The 21459-nt window shown below is 41.0% G+C and overlaps 1 protein-coding gene across 1 annotated transcript in view; it reads right to left on the bottom strand.

The window, feature by feature from the left end:
- The window catches only part of ZDHHC8 (zinc finger DHHC-type palmitoyltransferase 8), a 1092273-nt gene that overhangs the window by 173701 nt on the left and 897113 nt on the right, over positions 1–21459 (bottom strand). The window contains exons 3-4 of the mRNA XM_044068712.1: positions 11792–11949; positions 9829–10001 (exon numbers count right to left, since the gene is read on the bottom strand). Of these exons, the coding sequence (XP_043924647.1) occupies positions 9829–10001; positions 11792–11949 (331 nt within the window). The remainder of the gene's footprint in view (positions 1–9828; positions 10002–11791; positions 11950–21459) is intronic.

The raw sequence follows: 21459 nt of genomic DNA, 5'->3' as shown, positions 1-21459 counted from the left end.
GGATGTGGGAGGAAACCGGAGCACCCAGAGGAAACCCACGCGACCACAGGAAGGACATGCAGACTCTGCACAGAGGGCACCCCAGCCGAGAATCGAACCGGAGAACCTCTTGCTGTGAGGTGACAACGCTAACTGCTGCACCACCGTGGCCGCCCATGATGTCTCTATAAGGCTGAATAAAAATCATAAGTGAAATACAATACACACATATTCTGGATGATGCAGGAAAACATTTCTCTGCTGAAGCCCAATTTTAGGACAAAAACAGATCTCTGCAAAGTCAAATACAGCATAGATTCTGTTTGCAAAATAGAAGACAGTAGTAGGACTTTATGGTGTAGGCTTGTTAGATTCTGTGTGTGTAAAAAACTAGCCAGGACAGGAGCACGAGCAGAGTCAAGTTTCAGTTAAGTGTGATTTTAGTAGTTTTTTCAATTGAACTAAAGAGCAGTTGGAGATTATTGGGGCTGGTAGCTTGTTCCATATTTTGGGAATGAAGTTTGAGAAGAGTGAGCCCCCAGCTGAGTTGTTTGCTTTTGAGATGTAAAGAAGTGTTTTTTTGCTGGAGCGGAGAGAGCGATTGTTGGTATATGGTTGCATAAGATATGAAATGTTTCAAAGCCCGCATGCTAAAGGATAATGCTTGTCCAAGCTGCAAAATCCTTTACTAATGCACTCTATGGGCACCTACAAGAATGCATGGATCATGCTATCCCAAGCAAAACCAAGACTCACTCCTCCAAGAAAAGGAAACCAGTCTGGTAGACCCCTGCCATAAACAAGCTATACAACAGAAGGAGGAAACTAGTACAGAAAAGAGTAAAATCCCAAGAAGGGAAGACATCCCTGATCAGTATCAGCAAGAAACTATGATCCCTCGTAAAATCACCCAAGGCTAGCTTTGAAAGAAAAATTGCCAAGGACTCCAAAGATAACCACAAGGCATTCTTTAGCTATGTCAAGAATCTAAGTGGCAATGCTCAGAGTTAGTGCAGAATGGCACAAAATACACTGAACCAACCGATATCGCCAACATCCTGGCAGACAGGTTCAGTGCAAACTTCACCCCCCTCTCACCCCCAAAAGGGCCCATAACCATACCAGAAGAATGTAGAGCCCCTGAAATCACAGACACTCAGGTTAAAACAGCCCTCTCCAAAGCCAAAAACACAGCATTAATGGGACCGGACGGTGTCCCGGGCTGCATCCTACACAAGCTCAAAGACGAACTAACCCCTCAAATAAACACACTGTTCAAACTCAGCCTCTCCACAGGCTATGTACTCATAAAGTAGTGCACAGCAACAGTTATTCTGCTCCACAAAGGTTGAGCCACAACAGACCCTGGGAACTATCGCCCTATAAGCCTGACTAGCTTGGTCTGCAAGGCTATGGAGCGCATCATCATGCAACTCATTAACAGAGACATTGGGAACCTCCAAACATTGGACCCTACCCAGTTTGGCTTTGTTAAAGGCACATCATGCCTCCTAAACCTGGTGAACTTCTTTGAGACAGTTACCAAGGATATAGACAAGGGAAAGGTGGTACACAGCCTACCTAGACCTCGCAAAGGCCTTCAACACCATTCCCCATTCTGGTATTATAGACAAGCTCACCAGCCTGAACATAAACCCCTATGTCACAAGATGGGTTGCCAACTAACTCATGGACAGAACCCACATGCTGAGAATTGCAGGCGCAAGGTCCGACTCTAAACCTGTTACAAGTGGCGTTCCCCAGGGCTCAATCCTAGGACCCCTCCTGTTCGGCATACATTTCGCAGAGGTACAGGCAAGCACAGGAGGACTATGGCTGACCAAGTTTGCAGACGACTGCAAACTAGTGGCTACAATTGATTCTCCGGCTGACACAAACATCCTCCAAAAGGGTCTCACTGAGACGGATACCTGGTGTCAAAATCATGGCCTGAAGCTAAATGCCAAAAAGTGCATAGTCATCCCCTTTGGAAAAAACAAAGTGCCCACAAACTACCACATAGGTGGTAGTCCCCTAAATATGGAAGACGTAGTAGTAATGGATCTGGGGACCCAAGTAGATAGTAATCTCTCCTTTGATAATCACATTGCCAAAGTGGTTAGAAAATCCTTCTATGTGGCCCACCTAATCACAAAAGGGTTCGCATACAGATCAAAAGAGGTAATTGTGTCCCTCTACTCATCATACCCATCATACAGTACAATGTCCCATTTGGGATGTACCTTACAAGACACCTACAACAGCTGGAAAGACCACAGAAGTACCTCACCAAGAGGATCACTGGCCTCAAACAGATTCCCTATGCAGCTCGACTGAAGAAACTCCAGCTATACTCTGTTTCATACCGCCTACTCAGAGATGATCTCTGCCTGACATACAAGGCCATGTCCAACCCAGAATTGATGGACATGCTCCACCTAAAGAAAACCATATCCTTTGAGTCACACACTCTAGGGATTTAAACCTCACCACAACTACAAATAGGACATACTGGAGGGATAGATTCCTGTCCCAGAGACTTCCCATGCTTTGGAACAAGATTCCAAGCTACATTAGGCAGAGCTCCTCACTAACACTCTTCAAGAAAAACCTTGACGAGTGGATGGGAAACAGAAAGTTTACCCCAGGGATCACTTCAGTGGCTCTGCTGGACAGAGGCACAGGGAACTAATCTACAGGGGTGGCGAAAGCCAACAGATTCTGGCTAGGCTTATAAATGCCATCGGGCAGATAGCCTTGTACCTACCTATGGAGGGCAGGGCTTTTGTCTGGTTGATACAGGATTTTATGGGCAAGGGTTAGCTGATTAAAGAGTAGTAGCCGGGGTAATTCTAGCCAGTTTAGTTGTTTTACAGATGGGCAATGATGTATCCAAGATGGGGAATCTATGGCAAACCTGGAAATGTTATAACAAGACTAATTTAGCTAGATCTGTTTTTCTAAGGTCGGTTAGGATGGGCGAGGCATATAGGAGAGCTGCTAAGAGGTGTGTACGAACAATAGTAGCTTTTGTGCTTATGGTCAGGAACTGTTTGTTTCTGCAGAGGGCACCTAATTTCTTGTGTACTTTTTTGATGGTTTGAGAGATGTGAATGTCAAATTTTAAGCAGTTGTCAATTTCAAACACCAAGAAGTTTGGTGTGGGATACTGATATGATAGTGATTTCATTTTGGTTGTGATATGGAATGATAAGCTTGGTGGGGGAGTTCTTGTAGGGCAAAAGAGAAGGAGCTTGGTTTTGTTTGGATTTAAGACAAGCTGAGTGTTAGTGAGCCAGGTTTTGGCAGCTAGAAATGAGTCTTGGAGGGAGGAGGCTGTGCATATTAGTGTGGAGTCATCTGCATATTGTATTACACAGTAGCTTTAGGGGTATAAGCAGCCGCTACCCCAAAACAAAACACGTGCAACACATATCTCACAAAGCCAGTGTGCCAAACAGTCACAGCCCTTAAGACTAAACAACACACCTGATACACTTGTAATAGGTGACTCTATCGTCAGGCACACTGACGTCCCGCTCACCAGGCTGAACAAGGAGAGGGTCACGGTGAGCAGCCTGTCGGGTGCTAGGATCCGCCACATAACACAAGCACTCAGGTCACTCCAAGGCAAGTACAAATATGACTCAGTCATTGTCCATGCTGGTGTGAATGACCTGAGACGTACCTCCCTGGACTACATGAAAAGAGACATAAAGGAGCTCTCTGAGCATGTAGCCCAGGCCGGAATGACCCTGACCTTGAGTAGCATCTTACCCTCACCAAGAATGATGCCACAATATGAAGACAAGATGATCAATTTCAACAATTGGCTTAAGTACTGGTGTCATTCAAAGGGGATCCAATGCCTGTCAGCTTGGGATGATATGCTGGACAAGCCACGATGCTTCGCTAGGGACGGCTTGCACCTGTCACCCCTGGGCTTTTGGATATTGGCAAAGGCTCTTGCTACCCCCATAGTGCCTTTTTTAGGCAAGGCTCAAAAGACAAACCCACCTCCATAGGTATCACAAGGGATAAGAAACTAAGAGTAATGCTACTCAACGCCAGAAGTCTAAACCTCAAGATGCACGCACTCTAAACTCTCCTTAGCATGGAGAACATCGATATCTGTGCAGTAACAGAAACCTGGTTCAGGGATCCCGAGAGCACCCCAGCACTACCAGGTTATATCTCATACCATGCTTTTCGGCCCCAAAACTTGGACCGAATCACAAAAGGAGGAGGGGTATCAATATTCATCAAAGATACCCACACCTCCAGGTTGGTGGCAAAGCACGAAGCATCAGAGACTATCCATGTGCAACTAACAGTGGGTAAAACTGCCTTCCAGTTTATAGCCTGCTACAGACCACTCTCCCAAACCCAGGAACCCCACTCGGCCTTCCTGAGAACACTGGAAATTATGAAGGTCTCTCCAAACACCATTATATTGGGCGACTTCAACTACCCAAACATAGACTGGGAGCATTACTCTAGCTCCAACACCCTAGCCCAAAGGTTCCTAGAATTTATAAACTCAAATGCTATGGAACAACTTGTTACCACTCCCACAAGAGGGGAAAACATACTGGACCTGATCATCACCAACATGGGGACTCTATGCTCCAGACCAGAAGTGTATCCCTCACTGGTAAGATCAGACCATAAACTAATCTCACTGGATATTCACATCCCGACCCCACCCCGTGCCCAGAAAACCACAGTGAAAAACTTCTCTAAAGCAAATTTCACACTCCTCAAAACTGAGGTGGAATCCTTCAAAGCCCCAGGCCTGTGGAAAATATGGCCCAGACCGCAGAATCCTTTATAAACGCATTCTATGAACACCTTCAGGAATGCATGGATCATGCGATCCCAAATAAAACCAAGACCCAATCCTCCAAAGGCAGACATCCTGTCTGGTGGACCCCAGCCATAAACAAACTATACAATAGAAGGAGGAAACTACTAAATGATAGAGCAAAATCCCAAAAAGGGAAGGCATCACTGATCAGTATTAGCAAAAAACTACGGTCACTCATAAAATTGTCTAAGGCCAGCTTCGAGAGAAAAATTGCACAGGACACTAAGGATAATCACAAGGCTTTCTTTAGTTATGTTAGGAACCTGGGTGGTAATTCCCAGATATGCTCAGAATTAGTCCAAAATGACAAAAAAATACACCGATCCCACAGACATTGCCAACATCCTAGCTGACAGGTTCAGCGCAAACTTCTCCCCCCGTCCGTATCAAAAGGGCAAATATCTATCCCAGCAGAGTGCTGCCCCTGACATCTCAGATGCTCAGGTAAGAGCCGCCTCTCCAAAGCAAAAACACAGCATCAATGGGACCAGACGGTGTCCCGGGCTGCCCTACATGAACTCCAAGAAGAGCTAAACCCAAACATAAAGCTACTGTTCAATCTCAGCCTTACTACAGGATATGTGCCCAAAGAGTGGCGTACAGCAACAGTGGTCCCTCTCCATAAAGGTGGTGCCTCAACGGATCCTGGAAACTATCGCCCCATAAGCCTGACTAGCTTGGTCTGCAAAGCTATGGAAAGGATCATCATGGACCTCATAAATAAAGATACTGGGGACCTACAAACACTGGATCCTACCCAGTTCGGCTTTGTTAAGGGCAGATCCTGCCTCTTAAACCTGGTTGATTTCTTTGAAACAGTCACCAAGGCCATTGACGAGGGGAAGGTGGTCCACACAGCCTACCTGGACCTCGCAAAAGCCTTCGATACAATACCCCACTCAGGCATTATAGATAAGCACACCAGCTTAAATATAAACCCCTATGTCACTAGATGGATTGCAAACTGGCTCAAGGACAGAACCCACATGGTTAGAATTGCTGGAGCCATGTCAGACTCCAAACCAGTTACAAGTGGTGTCCCACAAGGCTCAGTCCTGGGACCTCTCTTGTTCGGTATATATTTCTGAGGTACAGGCCAACGCGGAAGGACTGTGGCTGACCAAGTTCGCAGATGACTGCAAACTGGGCGCCATAATCGACTCTCCAGCCGACACAAGCATCCTCCAAAAGGGCCTCATAGAAACAGACAACTGGTGCCAGAGCCATGGCCTCAAGCTAAATGCCAAAAGTGTATAGTCATCCCTTTGGCAAAAACAAAGTGCCCACAAATTACCACATAGGTGGTAATCCATTAAGTACAGAAGTAGTAATTAGGGACCTGGGGACCCAAGTTGATAGCAATCTCTCATTTGACAACCACGTGGCCAAAGTGGTTAGAAAAACATTTTATATAGCCCACCTAATCATGAAGGGATTCACATCTAGATCAGGGAGGTCATCGGGCCTCTTTACTCATCCCTCATCAGGCCCATAATTGAGTACAATGCCCCTTTTGGGATGTACCTTACCAGACACCTGCAGCAACTGGAAAGACCCCAAAAGTACCTCACCAAGAGGATCAAAGGGCTCAAACAGATGCCATATGCTGCCCGGTTAAAGAAACTCCAGCTCTACTCAGTGGCATACCGCCTGTTCAGAGGCAATCTGTGCCTGACGTATAAAGCCATGTCCAACCCGAATTAATGGACATGCTGCACCTCAGAAAATCCAAATCCCATTGAGCTATGCTTGAGAGACTTGAACCTCAGCACTGAAATAAATAGGACATGCTGGAGGGACAGATTCATAACCCAGAGGCTCCCTTCACTCTGGAATAAAATCCCAGTCCAGGTTAGGCAGAGTCCCTCATTGACTCTCTTCAAGAGGAATCTTGATGAGTGGATGGGAGATCATAGGTTTACCCCGGCTATCACTTCTGTGTCACTGTTAGACAGAGGCACAGTATACTAACCTCGAAAAAGGGCATAGCAAAATAAATTTAAAATGGGTGGCGAAAGCCAAACACATTCTGGCTAGGCTTATAAATGCCCTAGGGCAGATAGCCTAGTATGAACCTATGAACCTATAAGTGTGGAGTCTGTTTGCAAAGATTGATAGAAGTAGAGGCCAAAGGATGGAGCCTTGGGGAACTCCTAATGTAACTGGAAGTAGTGGGGAAGAGTTCATTTTGCCATTGAACAGCCTGTTGGCACCCTGCTAGGTAGCTTTTAAACCAGTTTATAGGCACCCTGCTAGGTAGCTTTTAAACCAGTTTATAGAGGAGAGAATATTAAGTTTTTTGTGGTTTACCATATCAAAGGCTTTGGAAAGGTCAAGAAAGATGGCAGAGACAAAATTTCCATTGTTTCTATAGTGGTTCACTGTGTTAGTGAAGGACATTAGGGCTGTGGTAGTACTGTGATAGGGACGGAAACCATGTTGAGGGTTTGGCAGTAGTTTGTGTGTGTGAAGGTATTGCATCAATTGTGTGTGAACTACTCTTTCAAGGATTTTTGATAGGGGTGACAGGATAACAATTGGATGGTAGTTGGTCAGTTCAGTGTAATTACCACCTTTGTGCAAAGGTAGAATATGGGATATTTTCCAAATGTTAGGCACAAGGTTTTCAGAGATTGATCTGTTAATTAGAATGGCTACTGGATAAGCTATAGCTTCTGCTGCGATTTACAGGAAGTCTGCTGGAAGTTTATCAGCTGCCAGTGTGGTTGGCGTTATTTTTTTAAATAGTTTTTTTATGGTATTAACAGAGGCTGGCTGTAATGTAAAGGAAAACAAAGCTTTTGGGAACACAAATCCCTTCATCAGTGTATAAAAACAATGTCAAAACTTTCATTTAAATACTAAAGCAAGCAAACAACATGGTATAAGCCCCCCCAAATAGAATACAGACATAATTAAAAACAATCAACACATCAAAGAGCAATTAATAGAATTAAAGTGCACTTAATAGCAGCTTACTTAAGAGACATTTGCTTTAACCTCAAAACTGGTTTTAATGTAACCATTGTGTTTAAACCAGGAGAAGAATCAGTGTTCAAACACAAGCTCCAGTCATACTCCATCAGTTCTAACTTGTTATGGTCACCTCCTCTTATATTTTTTACCAAAGTTTGCATTACTCTGAACCTATATGTATGCTCTGGACCACTATATAGAACATGCTTAGCAAGGGGATTAGTCAATACTTTCCTTCTAATATCTGAATGATGCTCAATAATACGGTCCCTTAGCCTCCTAGTTGATATTCCTACATAGAAGGAGGGACAGGAAGAACAAGTCACTAGATATACTATGAAAGTTGTGTTGCATGTAGCAGAGGACTTGAACAAATATTTCTTTTTAGTTACTGGGTGAATAAACTCACACTCCTGAGTTATAAACTTGCAGCTAAAACAATTTAGACATGGGACAATTCCTTTCTTATTAAAATTTACATGGGGAATAGTTAACTTCATATCCTTGCAACAGAGATGTTGTTTTAAATTCCTACAATTCCTAAAAGCAAATTTGGGGCTATTACTGATACATTTATCCATCTCTGGCATTGCTTGTAGTATGACCCAATTCTTGGCAATGATATTTATTACAGCATGAGAAGCTCTACTATAGCTCATAACGTACCTAAGCAGGAAGTTTTGCTTACTACTGGCTATGTTGTTCCCATTTATTGAATTTGAGAAGTTTACCCCTCAAAAGAAACATTTTTTTTTTAATCTGGAAGTTTTTCATGCAAGTGTTTACATTGCCACAGAACTACTCTTAGACACAGAATTAGGGATCCCCTCTGTAAATGTACATAGTGCTAGCTTGTCCCACCACTACATTTCATCACTCTTAAGAACCCTCAGCTCACTTTTCAGCTCATTCTTTGTCACCACTCCATCTATACAAGTCTGGTCTTTGATACCTGCCGACTTCTTTCTCCCAAGCTGACATTTTGCTCTCGCTTTCTTTTGTGAAAATGGTAGCAAACACTGCACTTGTCAATCTTGCTTTTTCTCTAGCTTGTTAATAAGTCTTCCTCCCTGTTTCCAACAGTGCATATCCTAGTTAAGCCCTTCTGCATGTTTTGGCTCAGTGGTGCAGAGGGATAAATCCCTGATTCTGACACAATGATCTGGGATCACACAGTGACCTGGTGAGCCAATAAGGGAGTATGGGGTGGGCAGCTGGCCCTGGCTCACCTATCCTGTGGGGAGAGGCAACCCAGCTCACTGCAGTGCCAACACCTACTAGAAAACATGGTAGCACACAACATAAGGGCTGGGTATACGTGTATAGTTCGACAGTCCGTGTCCACACAGCAGCCTTTATGGCCTTCATCATCTGCACAATTATAGTTATGTTATGCACTGCACTCACTTCTAATTATGTCTAGCACTTAAACTTCTGTTATGAAATGTGGCTTAATCTTTCTCTCATTACTACAAATCTACATACAAATGTTATTTTTTTTTTTTTATAAATGTTATTTTTGTTTTGTTTTCCCTAGGTCACCTCATAACATGGGTTTCTGCCCAGTACAGTCAACCTAGTCAATAAAATGCAATAAATAACAACATAAATGAGAACTATAACCTCATACCATGACAATAGAGTCATTATTAACTAAGGTACCAAACATCTTTGTGGCTAGAAAAGCAATGCTCACTGTGAAGAACCTTTTGTTTTTTCTTTAACCGCTCCACCCACATAGCACTATGCAACAGTATCAAAAATATTAAAAACTGTAACTGAGTGCATTTAAACATCATAGCTCACCTCTAAGTTTCTCAAGTACAGCCTATAAACAGAACAAACCATGATGATCAGCACAATTTTTTTTTTATGGCAAAGGAGCTCAGCTGCAAATTAATTTAAAGTTATATGCTTTTTGAACCTAGAATACATAAAAAAAAACATTAACAGGGTTAGTCTTAATAAGGACGGCACTTTTCACAGTACAGAGTAACAAAGGATACGTGACTGCAGCATGTGGAGCACCTAATTTTTCAGCGTGATGCAAAATATAGATCAACCCAAAGGTGAACACACTGACCATATGGATGCTCAGTGACAGAAGGAAGAGGAAAAAGTAGCGATAGTTCCTTCGTCCTATACAGTTATTCACCCATGGGCAATGGTGATCAAAATCCTTCAACAAAACACATGTAGAAAAAAGTGCAATTAGTAAGGAGACAGCAAAAATACAACATCTGAAACATCTGCAACAGCCTGGAAAGCTAATTCAAGTCACGCTAAATGTCTGAAGAAACTAGGCAGGATATGTATTATCTCTGAATAAGAGGGTGGTGGTGTTAAAAGGGAAAGCAGAACACAACAATGGTTTTAGAACACAGTGCTGTCTAAAAGGTGTGAGATTGTTAGAACTTTTACGTACTTCAACTAGGATTACTAGCTACAAATGTATACTGGACCTGTGCTGTGTTTTAAAATTACCAAAATGACATTCCCAGATGAAGATGATGTTTGTGTGTGTGTTGGTTTGTGTGTTCTACAAATGTACAAAAGCCAAGTGCCATATAACCACTACAGAAATGACAGCCCAAATGTATGTGTGTATGTGTGTGTGTGTGTGTGTGTGTGTGTCTGTGTGTGAATTTGTGCACGCTCTTTCTTGCTGAAAAAAGACTTACACTACTGCACAGTTATCACTATGTCACACCAATCTAAGCTTCAGTGACCAAAATGTCACTCTAAACTAACAGGCAGTCTTGATTAGTGTCTAAATGGCTAATATTTATCTGAAATATAAAAACTCTCTACTCTCAGTGAATATGACAGTGTATTTCTGTAGCTCTGCTTCTTTACAGGCCTGCGTACATTATTGTGTCATGAGACCAGCAGGTTAAGAAAAAAATATCAAGCTGCCAGAACTCCTGAAAATGTAATTACTAAATTTTGTGATTTGTTTATTTTTATATGTACAGGGCAATGTCTGACGACAGCAGGTTAACAAATATATTACGTCCTTACTGCTTGATGCATCTACAAAAAATATTCAGTTGTTTTATAGTCTTTAAAGTCTGTGAACTGTGCAGACAGATACCTATGCCTTGTATGTCTTATCAAGGTCTTTTATATAAAATGTTTTTTTCAATAAAACTGTTACTGTAACTAAAACTTCTAGCACTTCAGTTCACCCACTTTGTGCACTAGACCAGTATGTTGCACACTGTGAAACAAAGATACACCTAGATAAGTGCAGAGCAAATCATCTAACTGCAGAATTAATTTTATTATTGTGCACAAGTACCTTTTATGGAAAGAAAGTTCTTGAGGTATAATTAAATAGCGACTTCTCTGCCTCCGCTACAAACAATGTATCCTTGATTTGTTCACCTTATCCCCAAATTTACTGGAAGTCAATTTCCTGCACATACAATTCTTGTTCTAATCTACTACTAGAAGTTAAAATAATCTGCATTGCTAGCAGTAGCCAGCAGGTCCAAGTGACAAAAGCATACATAGAAAATGTCTAATGAAAGCACTCAATTAATATATTCGCTATTATTTAGTTAAACTTTGTAATGGAAAGCATACTGTTAAAACTACAGGAAACACGAAACAGTTTATGAGGAATTCATTTTAAATTTACTAGAAATAAGTATTAAAATCCATTCCTGTGTGCCCCTGTTCACAGGTTTGCCATCACTATAACTATTTAACACAATCTTTATAGAAGTTACAAGCTTATAATCTAATACTAATACAACTGTTTTTATTTTATGATTTAAATTTATGCCACTCCAGAGATACACAAGGAACATTTTTTTATTAAGAGAAACGGATGAACCAACCAAATGGACAAACTCCTACCTACATATGCCTTATGAAGGTATCTTATTGTGTCAATCAGATGATGATGATTAGTATTAATAGGAAAAATGCACGGCAGTCAAAACAGGAAGGAAAACAACCTACCTCCACACAGTTATCGCACACACTGCAGTGAGAGCACCGTGGGGGACGGTAGAAGTGGCATGTTGCACACCATTTCATCCGTACTTGGATCCCTTTAATCTCGACATTTTTATAAAGTGGTGCTCTGAAGTCATCATCTTTATCTTCATCTTCATCCGCTGAAAGGAACAAAAAGTTTCAATGTTTATATAATTTTTCTAGTCATTCTGGCTATTAGTGCAATGAACAGTGTAATTAAAATACAACAAGGGAAAAAAGGCGTTGCACTTGCAAACCTTCCTCTCACAAACCATATACCAATCCCATTTCAAAAATGGACAGGATTACTCGGGAAAAAACACTGGGAAGAAAGTACAGTTGTGTACACTTACCATAAATGTAGATGTTCGAGTGTATTCACTGTTGCAGTCATTACATTTGGGTAATCCTGCTGGCAGGTTGCTCTCAGTCGGCCTGAATTCCAAAGTCCTGGGTCCTGCGTCGGCCGCTGTCATCCCTTCCCTAACGTCAGGTCGTCAGGGGTATAAAAGATGCAGCCGAAGCCATTTTCTTTAGTTTTTCTTGCCCCAGATGTCAGGTGCCTCCTAAAAGGGTAGCCACATTTTATATACATATAAATACATGCACCAATATAAACTTTACCTTCATCTACAAGCAAATACACTACATAGGTTGTATAAATCAGAGAAGGAAAGATAGGTTCCATCAGAAGAAAGGGGGATGGTGGGTGGGTAACCTGGACTGCAACAGTGAATACACTCGAACATCTACATTTATGGTAAGTGTACATGACTGTACTATGTTCTTCATGTTTCACTGTTGCATTCATTACATTTGGGTACAGTCCCAAAGCTATGGATGGAAGGCTGGAACTTTATATCAGCCATAGAAGCTGGCTCAATAGGTGGAAGAGTGAGTTTTTCCAAGACATAGTTGAGGTCCCACGCAGGCATTGGTGATCTTCTTGGAGGCCTTATGTTTTTGGCTCCTCTGAAGTACTGTTCTAGTAAGGGATGAGAAAAGATTGGTGGCTCTGTATTGTAATGCGCCGAAATGGCAGAGGCATGAATTTTAATAGAGGAAAAAGATAGACCTCTGTCCAGCATCTCAGTTAAGTATTGCAAAATCTGAGGAATATTTGGCACAGCTGTATCAGTTTCCTTGTGCCTGGTTCCAAGCACAAAATCCCTTCCATTTTCCAGCATAAGATTTTCTAGTACTAGGTCTTCTGGCCTCCAAAATGACATCCATCACAGCTTCTGAGCTGGGAATTTCTGGTGAAAGGCTTATAGTGCCTGCATATTTGAACTGCTTCTTACTGAAATTGGTACACCTTGTTTGCTGTAGCATAGACTAGATCCAGGCCTGCTGAATCTAGCTTTGTTTGTATAACTTGAGCACTAATCCAGGCATTCTTTAAAGTATTCAATTGTATTTATTACTGCTTGGTAGTAACTTGATTAAAGTGTAGCTATCACTCTAAGTCTTTTGGATTAAGCACTTGGGCTTCAGACCAGTTGTTTTACATTAGGAAGGTTTGTGGCCTGCACTGTGGTGGCAGGACAGGTAGCTTGCATCCTTCTAAGTTGTGAACTGCTGATTGAGGGCTCAGTGTCTGTTATTCTAAAAGTGTATTAGTTCTGGTTTAAGCACTTGGGCTTCAGGCCAGTTATTTTACATTAAGAAGGTTCGTGGTCTGCACTCTTGTGGGAGGAGAGGCTGGACTCTGCCCTTCTGAGCTGGGAATTTCTGGTTAAAGGCTTATAGTGCCTGCATATTTGAACTGTTTCTTACTGAAATTGGTACACCTTGTTTGCTGTAGCATAGACTAGATCCAGGCCTGCTGAATCTAGCTTTATTTGTATGCTTGTTGTTTGTTTGCTTGTTATTTCCCTGAAACGCTAATTCCACCTAAAATGCGGCTTTTCAGTGCTTCTGTGGATGCCTAGTGATATCTGCATTGCTTACTGTACTTATTTCCTTGTTTCACTTGAAAGAAAGTTACTATTTCCTTGTTTCACTTGAAAGAAAGTTACTGTTTGTCGTTTTTGCATTTAAGTTACCTGTAACACATTGCATTTAAGTTACCTGGCACTTGCTCACTAAAGCAATTATATATAAGTCAGCACTGAAATATTAAAAGCACTACACCCTCACAAACTCCCCTTGAGTACCTCGTTCCCCATTGGCCCTTTTTTTCAATTATAAAGGCATTCCCAACAATATTCTAGCATGTCCAAAGGTCAGTTGTCAATCTCCTCTCCGGTCCAGCTGGTGAATCTGGGAATCTTGAGGCAATGTTACAACTGCCTCATATGTACACAGACAACCCTCTCCTCCTCCCAACAAATTCCAACACATGTGAGAGATGCAACCATATAGCCATACTGGAGGCTAAGCTCTCTCAACTCAGTACTGGCGAAACCAGGAGGAGAAGGAAACCACACTCACTACAATTCCAGTCTCACATAGACCTACCACGACAGCAAACCAAACACATAAACACACAAAACATACTGAGGCTCTAAATAAAAATCTGCCTAAGCAGCAGAGAACTCCAAAGCAGACACCCAAGCAACCGCTACCCCAAAACAAAACACGTGCAACACATAGCTCACAAAGCCAGTGTGCCGAACAGTCACAGCCCTTAAGGCTAAACAACACACCTGATACACTTGTAATAGGTGACTCTATCGTCAGGCACACTGACGTCCCACTCACCAGGCTGAACAAGGAGAAGGTCACGGTGAGCTGCCTGTCGGGCGCTAGGATCTGCCACATAACACAAGCACTCAGGTCACTCCAAGGCAAGTACAAATATGACTCAGTCATTGTCCATGCTGGTGTGAATGACCTGAGACGTACCTCCTTGGACTACATGAAAAGAGGCATAGAGGAGCTCTCTGAGCATGTAGCCCAGGCCAGTATGACCCTGACCTTGAGTAGCATCTTACCCTCACCAAGAATGATGCCACAATATGAAGACAAGATGATCAATTTCAACAACTGGCTTAAGTATTGGTGTCATTCAAAGGGAATCCAATGCCTGTCAGCCTGGGATGACATGCTTGACAAGCCATGATGCTTCACTAGGGACGGCTTGCACCTGTCACCCCTGGGCTTTCAGATATTGGCAAAGGCTCTTGCTAACCCCATAGTGCCTTTTTTAGGCAAGGCTCAAAAGACAAACCCACCTCCATAGGTATCACAAGGGATAAGAAACTAAGAGTAATCCGCCAAAAGGGAACAGTACCAGTAAAGCAAATCGGTCCACAACCTGGAAGGTGGCGCTGGTAATTCAAAAGTAGAAAAGCCAGATAAAATGCTAATGTTCCTTCTTCTGCCCAAGCAGAAAATAAAAGGCTTCGGAACAAATAAAATTTTTTATTTTATTAAAACGATCACACCAAAATTCTCATCAAGCGCTTTCGCTCAGCGTGATGCTGAGCTTTTTCAAGATACATGACTTCAGACTCACCACTCTATATTTATACTGAAGTACAATCAATTATTCAATTAATTAGGGAAAAGTGTCTGTTTAACTCTTCGCTTCCCTTTTCATAACAAACATGCCTTTAACCAACCTTCACTAAATACAATCTATTAACATATAAAAATGTACATGTATAAGGCGCTACAATAAACTATTGTTAATGTATACATTAGTTACCATAAAATGTGTAAAATTAAAAACAATGTTCTAGTATCAATTATATACAATCATTGACACGTTTAGTACTCTAGCTTCCCCTGAAATAATAATAAAGGAGTTAGATACTATAGTATATTATTTAATAAATTTATTTTGTAAATTTATAACTAAACTTTAGTTTGTGCAGCCTATTAATAATTTTGATGCACCATATAAAATATTTCATAAAAAATATATAAAAAAATTTTTATATAAATTAATCCTTTGAACACTAAAAATCTAAATTTATAATCTTGCCTTTCTTAACTTCAATACGCTGCTAATACTGCAAGCGTCATTTAATCCTGGCCGTCTACCCGCATCTAATCTCAATTGCCATATTAATTCTTTATATTCTAAAAGGGACCCCCAGTCACCACCCCTGTCATCTGCTTTTACCTGTTCCAGAATAATGAATTTAATCTCCATGTTGGGACAAAAAAGGGACACTTTTCCTTTTTTCTGATTATATCATAATGGTGTTCATAGATACGTCTTCTTAGAGTTCTCTCAGTCTTTCCTATGTAAAAACTTTTACATTTTATGCATAAACCCAAATAAACAATACATTCGGCATTGCAGTTGTAATAACCCCTCGGTTGGCATAAAAATTTTCTTGATGGTAAATATAATTTATGTCCATTAAATATTGTTGGACATTGTTTGCACATACCGCACTTATGTGTGCCTTCTTTTTTATTGTTCCCACCGCATACCATTTGTTTAGTCTGGTTCATTTCTAACATTTCTTTTATATTAGTGCCCCTACGCCTAATAAATCTGGGGAACTCCGGAATCATACTACTCAACCTATCATCCAACCTCAAAATTGGCCAATACTTCCTTACACTGCTTTCTACAACATCATAATCAATGCCAAAAGTATGGATATATCCTTTTTGTTCCAAATTCTGCAGCCTACTGTCTACTGGGCAATTTAACATATCTGTGTTGCCCAACAGAGGTGGGTATTTTGTCTTCCTGTTGGTAGAAATTTCCACTGCTAGTTCCTCAACCAAAAAGCTTGGATACCCTCTTTCAAGGAATCTCTCCTTTAGAAAATTAATTTCGTCCTTAAACATTTGTGCTGTATTGCACATTCTAGAGGCATGGATAAATTGCCCCTTAACTATTCCTCTTTTCTGGTATTCAGGATGGTTACTTTGAAAGTGCAAGAATGCATTTGAATAAGTGGGCTTCCTAAACACCCTAGAATTAAATCTGTTATTGACATTGTCCTTAACCAAATGCACATCCAAATAGTCCAGACTATCCAGACTCAGTGAATGTGTAAAGGTTAAAAAAGAAGTGGTAGAATTGATGTAGTTGATAAATTCTTCGACATTTGCCCTAGTACCACTCCATATAAGGCAAATGTCGTCTAAATATCTGACATAATGTTTGATGTGCCGTGACCACTCTGTGCCAAAGATATATGTGTGTTCCCATTTATGCAACACTATGTTCGCATAAACAGTGGCACAGGCTGCCCCCATTGCAACACCTGACTTCTGCCTGTAAAATTGACCATTAAAGCATGCAAAATTGTTTTCCAAGACTAATTCCATAAGCTCCACCAATAAGTTAAGAGTGTTAGGAGCAAGTTTCGCTTCATTAACCAAAACATCACTGAACCATTTTAACCCTATGGAATGTGGTATACTGGGAAATAATTGAACAATATCTATAGTCACCAAAACTAAATCTGGATGGTATTGTAGGGATTGCAAACCCCTAAGAAAATCCCAAGAATCCCTGCAAATATACTTTAATGAAGCTGCAAACTGCTTCAATGTGTAGTCTATAAATTTCCCAATAGGTTCTGTTATACTCCCCTGTCCAGACACTATAGGTCTGAAATTTAAGGGATCCAGACCTTTGTGTGTTTTCGGGATGCCGAATATTACGGGAATTCTAGGCTTGACAACAGTTAGAAAATTATACAGTCTTTCATTAAAGACTCCTTGCAGAAGATGGTCATATAAAATAAAGTTAATTCTAGAATATGCCATATGCAACTCATTACTGGACACTTGTTCATATTGCTCCGGATCCTGTAGCATCCGGTCAATGTATCGGACGTAATCAATGTTATACATAAGAACTAATCCCCCCCCTTGTCCGTTTTCATGGCCCTACAGTTACTAATTCTGAGGTCTTTGATCAAATTCATCTCCTTACTACAAATATTTTGGGGATTATTCTTCTGTGTTTTTCTATCAATCATCCTGATGTCCTTTTCCATCATTTCTTCAAATATTTTTACTATTGGGTCCATAGGCGGGTTGAATGTACTCTTTCGAGAAAGTTCCATACTTAAAGGAAGTTCTCCTTTAAAATAAAGCATCAAATTCAATTGCCTACTAAATATTTTTAGGTCTATTAATTCCTGCTCCAGCCTATTTGAAAGTGCTGGCACAAAGTGCAGTCCCTTTGTAAATAAATTAAAATATTCTGCTCCCAGATTAATGTTGGTGTAGTTATAAATCGGAAAATTATTTTCTGTTACCACTGTAACCTTGCTTGAAACATCCATGTTAGCTGCAGTATTGTTTATTACTGAAGCACTAAAAGTAGCTTGTATGTCCTGGTCTACATGTTCCCCCTCCCCTGAACAAATCTGTTCCCCCTTCCCCCCTCTCTGTTTGGGGGAAACAGAAAATCCTGATGGGAGGTAACCCTTTCTTTCTCTGCAAACCTTTGGTTATTTCTCGGTGTCCCATAAACCGTATCTGTCCTATAACTTCTGTTGAAATTACCCTGTGCACCACTATTGTTATAATTAAACTGTTTAGCTTTAATTGGTAGCGGGTAAGCCACCCCCTCATTATATTCCTTTAAATCTCTCTCTAATTTATGAATCTTACGATCCAAAATTCTTACAGTGCTGGTCAACCTCCTTGAAAATATTGTCATAGCTCTGTTTGACAGTAACAAATTTTCATCATTAATCAAGCTGTTGTTCAAAACATTTAAATCATTCAGTAAGGTGTCCACCCTTGTTTCATATTCTGCTACCATGACTTCTAACATTTCTATACCAGCACGATTAAATACATCACATAATTTTTTATAATAGTTAGAGTCTTTTTGCACATTATTGGGAAATTTTAAACACCTTAATCCCTTCGGTATTCTTCCAACTTTAACACATTCCTTTAAGTAGTCTATTTCCAACTGGTTTGCTTTGAAAGAATACAGTTTATCACGGAGAATGTTAAAATCTTTCTCTATGCCAGCATTATTATTGAAATTGTTATTAGTGTTAACAGTACCTTGCCGAAACCAGAACTGCTGACCAACCCAAGCCCCGAAATCAAAACACTTCTCTTGCATTCCGGTTTCGTTTAGAGGAACATCGTTGCCTCTATTACTGCCATTGCCATCTCGTTTCAAACTTGCCTGCTGATTGCAGGTTCCCAAAAGAGCACCACTGCCGGTCTGTTCATGATGAGCGTAGGTACGCCTTCTCTTCCGCTCAAAACCCTGTTGTTGGTTACCTGGAAAAGACGCTGGTTGCTCAACTCCACTGTTGTTGAGCATTCTAGTCAACTAGGTTAACATATCCAGTACCTGATTGAATTCCGCTCTAGTAACCGGCGTGCTGTCCTCTCCTGTTTTGAACAGCTGAGGAGTATCGGAGAAAGTACTCTGTGCCCCTTCTTCCGCCATGGACCCGAAACAAACCACAGAAAAAAACGCCAAAAGGGAACAGTACCAGTAAAGCAAATCGGTCCACAACCTGGAAGGTGGCGCTGGTAATTCAAAAGTAGAAAAGCCAGATAAAATGCTAATGTTCCTTCTGCCCAAGCAGAAAATAAAAGGCTTCTGAACAAATAAAATTTCTTATTTTATTAAAACGATCACACCAAAATTCTCATCAAGCGCTTTCGCTCAGCGTGATGCTGAGCTTTTTCAAGATTAGCGTTGCCACCCCTCCGTTTTTTTTCCGGAGTGCCTGGAAATCAATAGGGCACTCCGGTTCTCCGGTTCTTGCTCTGGGAGTCCGGAAATAGTAAGTAGTTTGCGACGTCAGCGCGTTCGACAAAAAAAAAAAAATGACATTGCCGTCTTGGACTCTCGGTTGATTGGCTGCTTGCTGCAGAAGAAGCTCATGCAGCAAGCAGCCAATCAACACTTACATTTGCAAGTCAAATCCCCGCAAAGCCCGAAAATTACGGGATAAAAAGCGGTGCTCCAGCTAGCTACTCTTTTACCTTTTACTCTCTGCTCTAAAAGGTCGGTACGGTACTTACTACTTAAGGTCTGAAATTTCTTCTTGCTGGTTCGTTCGGGACGTCTTCGGTGGATTGCCTGGTGTGCTGGTTTCATTTGCTGCTGCTGCTGCTGCCTGGAAGGATTGCCCTAGCCCTGCTGCTTGCCTTGCTTGCTGGAGTCTTGCCCTGGAGAAGTGCTGTGGACTGGCCGACTTGGTGGTGGTGTGTTTCCCTGCCTGCCTGCTGCTTGCTGGCCCTTTGTTAGCTGCCTGTGCTCTTCTGGCTGAGAGCTTGTTTAAGGAGCCCTGCTGCTGCTTTTTCTGGAGGTAAGTAGAATTTTTTTTAATGGATGAATACTGGAATTAAGGTAGATTTTCAAAGATTAGTGTGACAAAGGGAATGAAATATTGCCAGCACAGCTACTAGTGAATTTTTTAAATATTAAATTTATATTAATTCACTAGCTGTGCTGGCACTATCTCATTCATTGATGGTGAGAAGATGTGTGTAACTGTATCTAGATGTTCAACATGTGGTGATTATTAACTAGAACAATTTCTAGTTTGTAATCACCACATCTACTTTATTCTTTATCTGTAGTTTCTAGTATACTGCCTGCAGATATATATATATATATATATATACATATATATATATAGGAAGGGTTTGTTTGGCTGTTTTTAACTGCAGTTAGTGTAACTATTTTTCATGTGGGTGCACTTTATTATTTTTCATGCGGGTGCACTTTGATAGTGAATGTATACTGATGGAGTTATATAGGGTACTTGCTATGATTGCAGAACTATCATTTCTCTAGTCATCACTGCTATGTTTTCCTTGATCTGCATTTTCTAGGATATACCAAGGCTGTTTTTACTGCAATGTTTTAAATATTTTGGACTTGGTTACAGTGAATATATAATGACTTCATGATTTGTATAAGATGCTTGCCTTGGACTGCAGAACTGTCTTTTCTAGTCTGTCATCACCGTGATGTTTACCTTGACCTGTGTTTCTTCCTAGGGTGTCTTTCTAGGGTGTACAGTCTTAGTATTATAGTGAAGCTTAAATGTAGTTTTTTGTCTAGCTTGTCATCACCGCTGTTTATCTGTGTTTTCTAGGGTATGCCGTCTATACCAAAGCTTACTTCATTTGATGTTACAGTGAATATATAATGACTACATGATTTGTATAGGATGCTTGGACTGTAGAACTGTCTTCTAGTCTGTCATCACCGTGATGTTTACCTTGACCAATGTTTCTTCCTAGGGTGTCTTTCTAGGGTGTACAGTCTTCGTACTATAGTGAGGCTTAAATGTAGCTTTTTGTCTAGCTTGTCATCACCACTGTATCTAAGTAATTGTATTTCCATTTTAGTACTACCTGTGATATGAGACTTGGGCTTAGTTTTCCCATGCGTGTGTGATGTACTATAGTATGTAGTGAACCTTTGAAGTATTGCTAAATAAAGTTTTTTTAATTTACTTTAGACTCGTTGCACATTTTTCTACTTATTGGTAACTGTATGTGATATTAAAGACTTATGCTGAAGGGTGCTAGAGTAAAGGGGTGTGGCTATTAAAGGGAATGGGTGTGGCTTGATTGTGCATGGGGCGTGGCTTGTTTGTCAGGAAATGGCACAGTAGAAAGGTGGCAACCCTATTCAAGATACATGACTTCAGACTCACCACTCTATATTTATACTGAAGTACAATCAATTATTCAATTAATTAGGGAAAAGTGTCTGTTTAACTCTTCGT

Source organism: Protopterus annectens, chromosome 4.part0 (assembly GCF_019279795.1).
Source record: "Protopterus annectens isolate FY-2018-M chromosome 4.part0, PAN1.0, whole genome shotgun sequence".
Taxonomy (NCBI): Eukaryota; Metazoa; Chordata; order Ceratodontiformes; family Protopteridae; genus Protopterus; species Protopterus annectens.
Note: the sequence above shows the minus strand (reverse complement) of the source record. Positions and strands in the feature narration are given on the sequence as shown.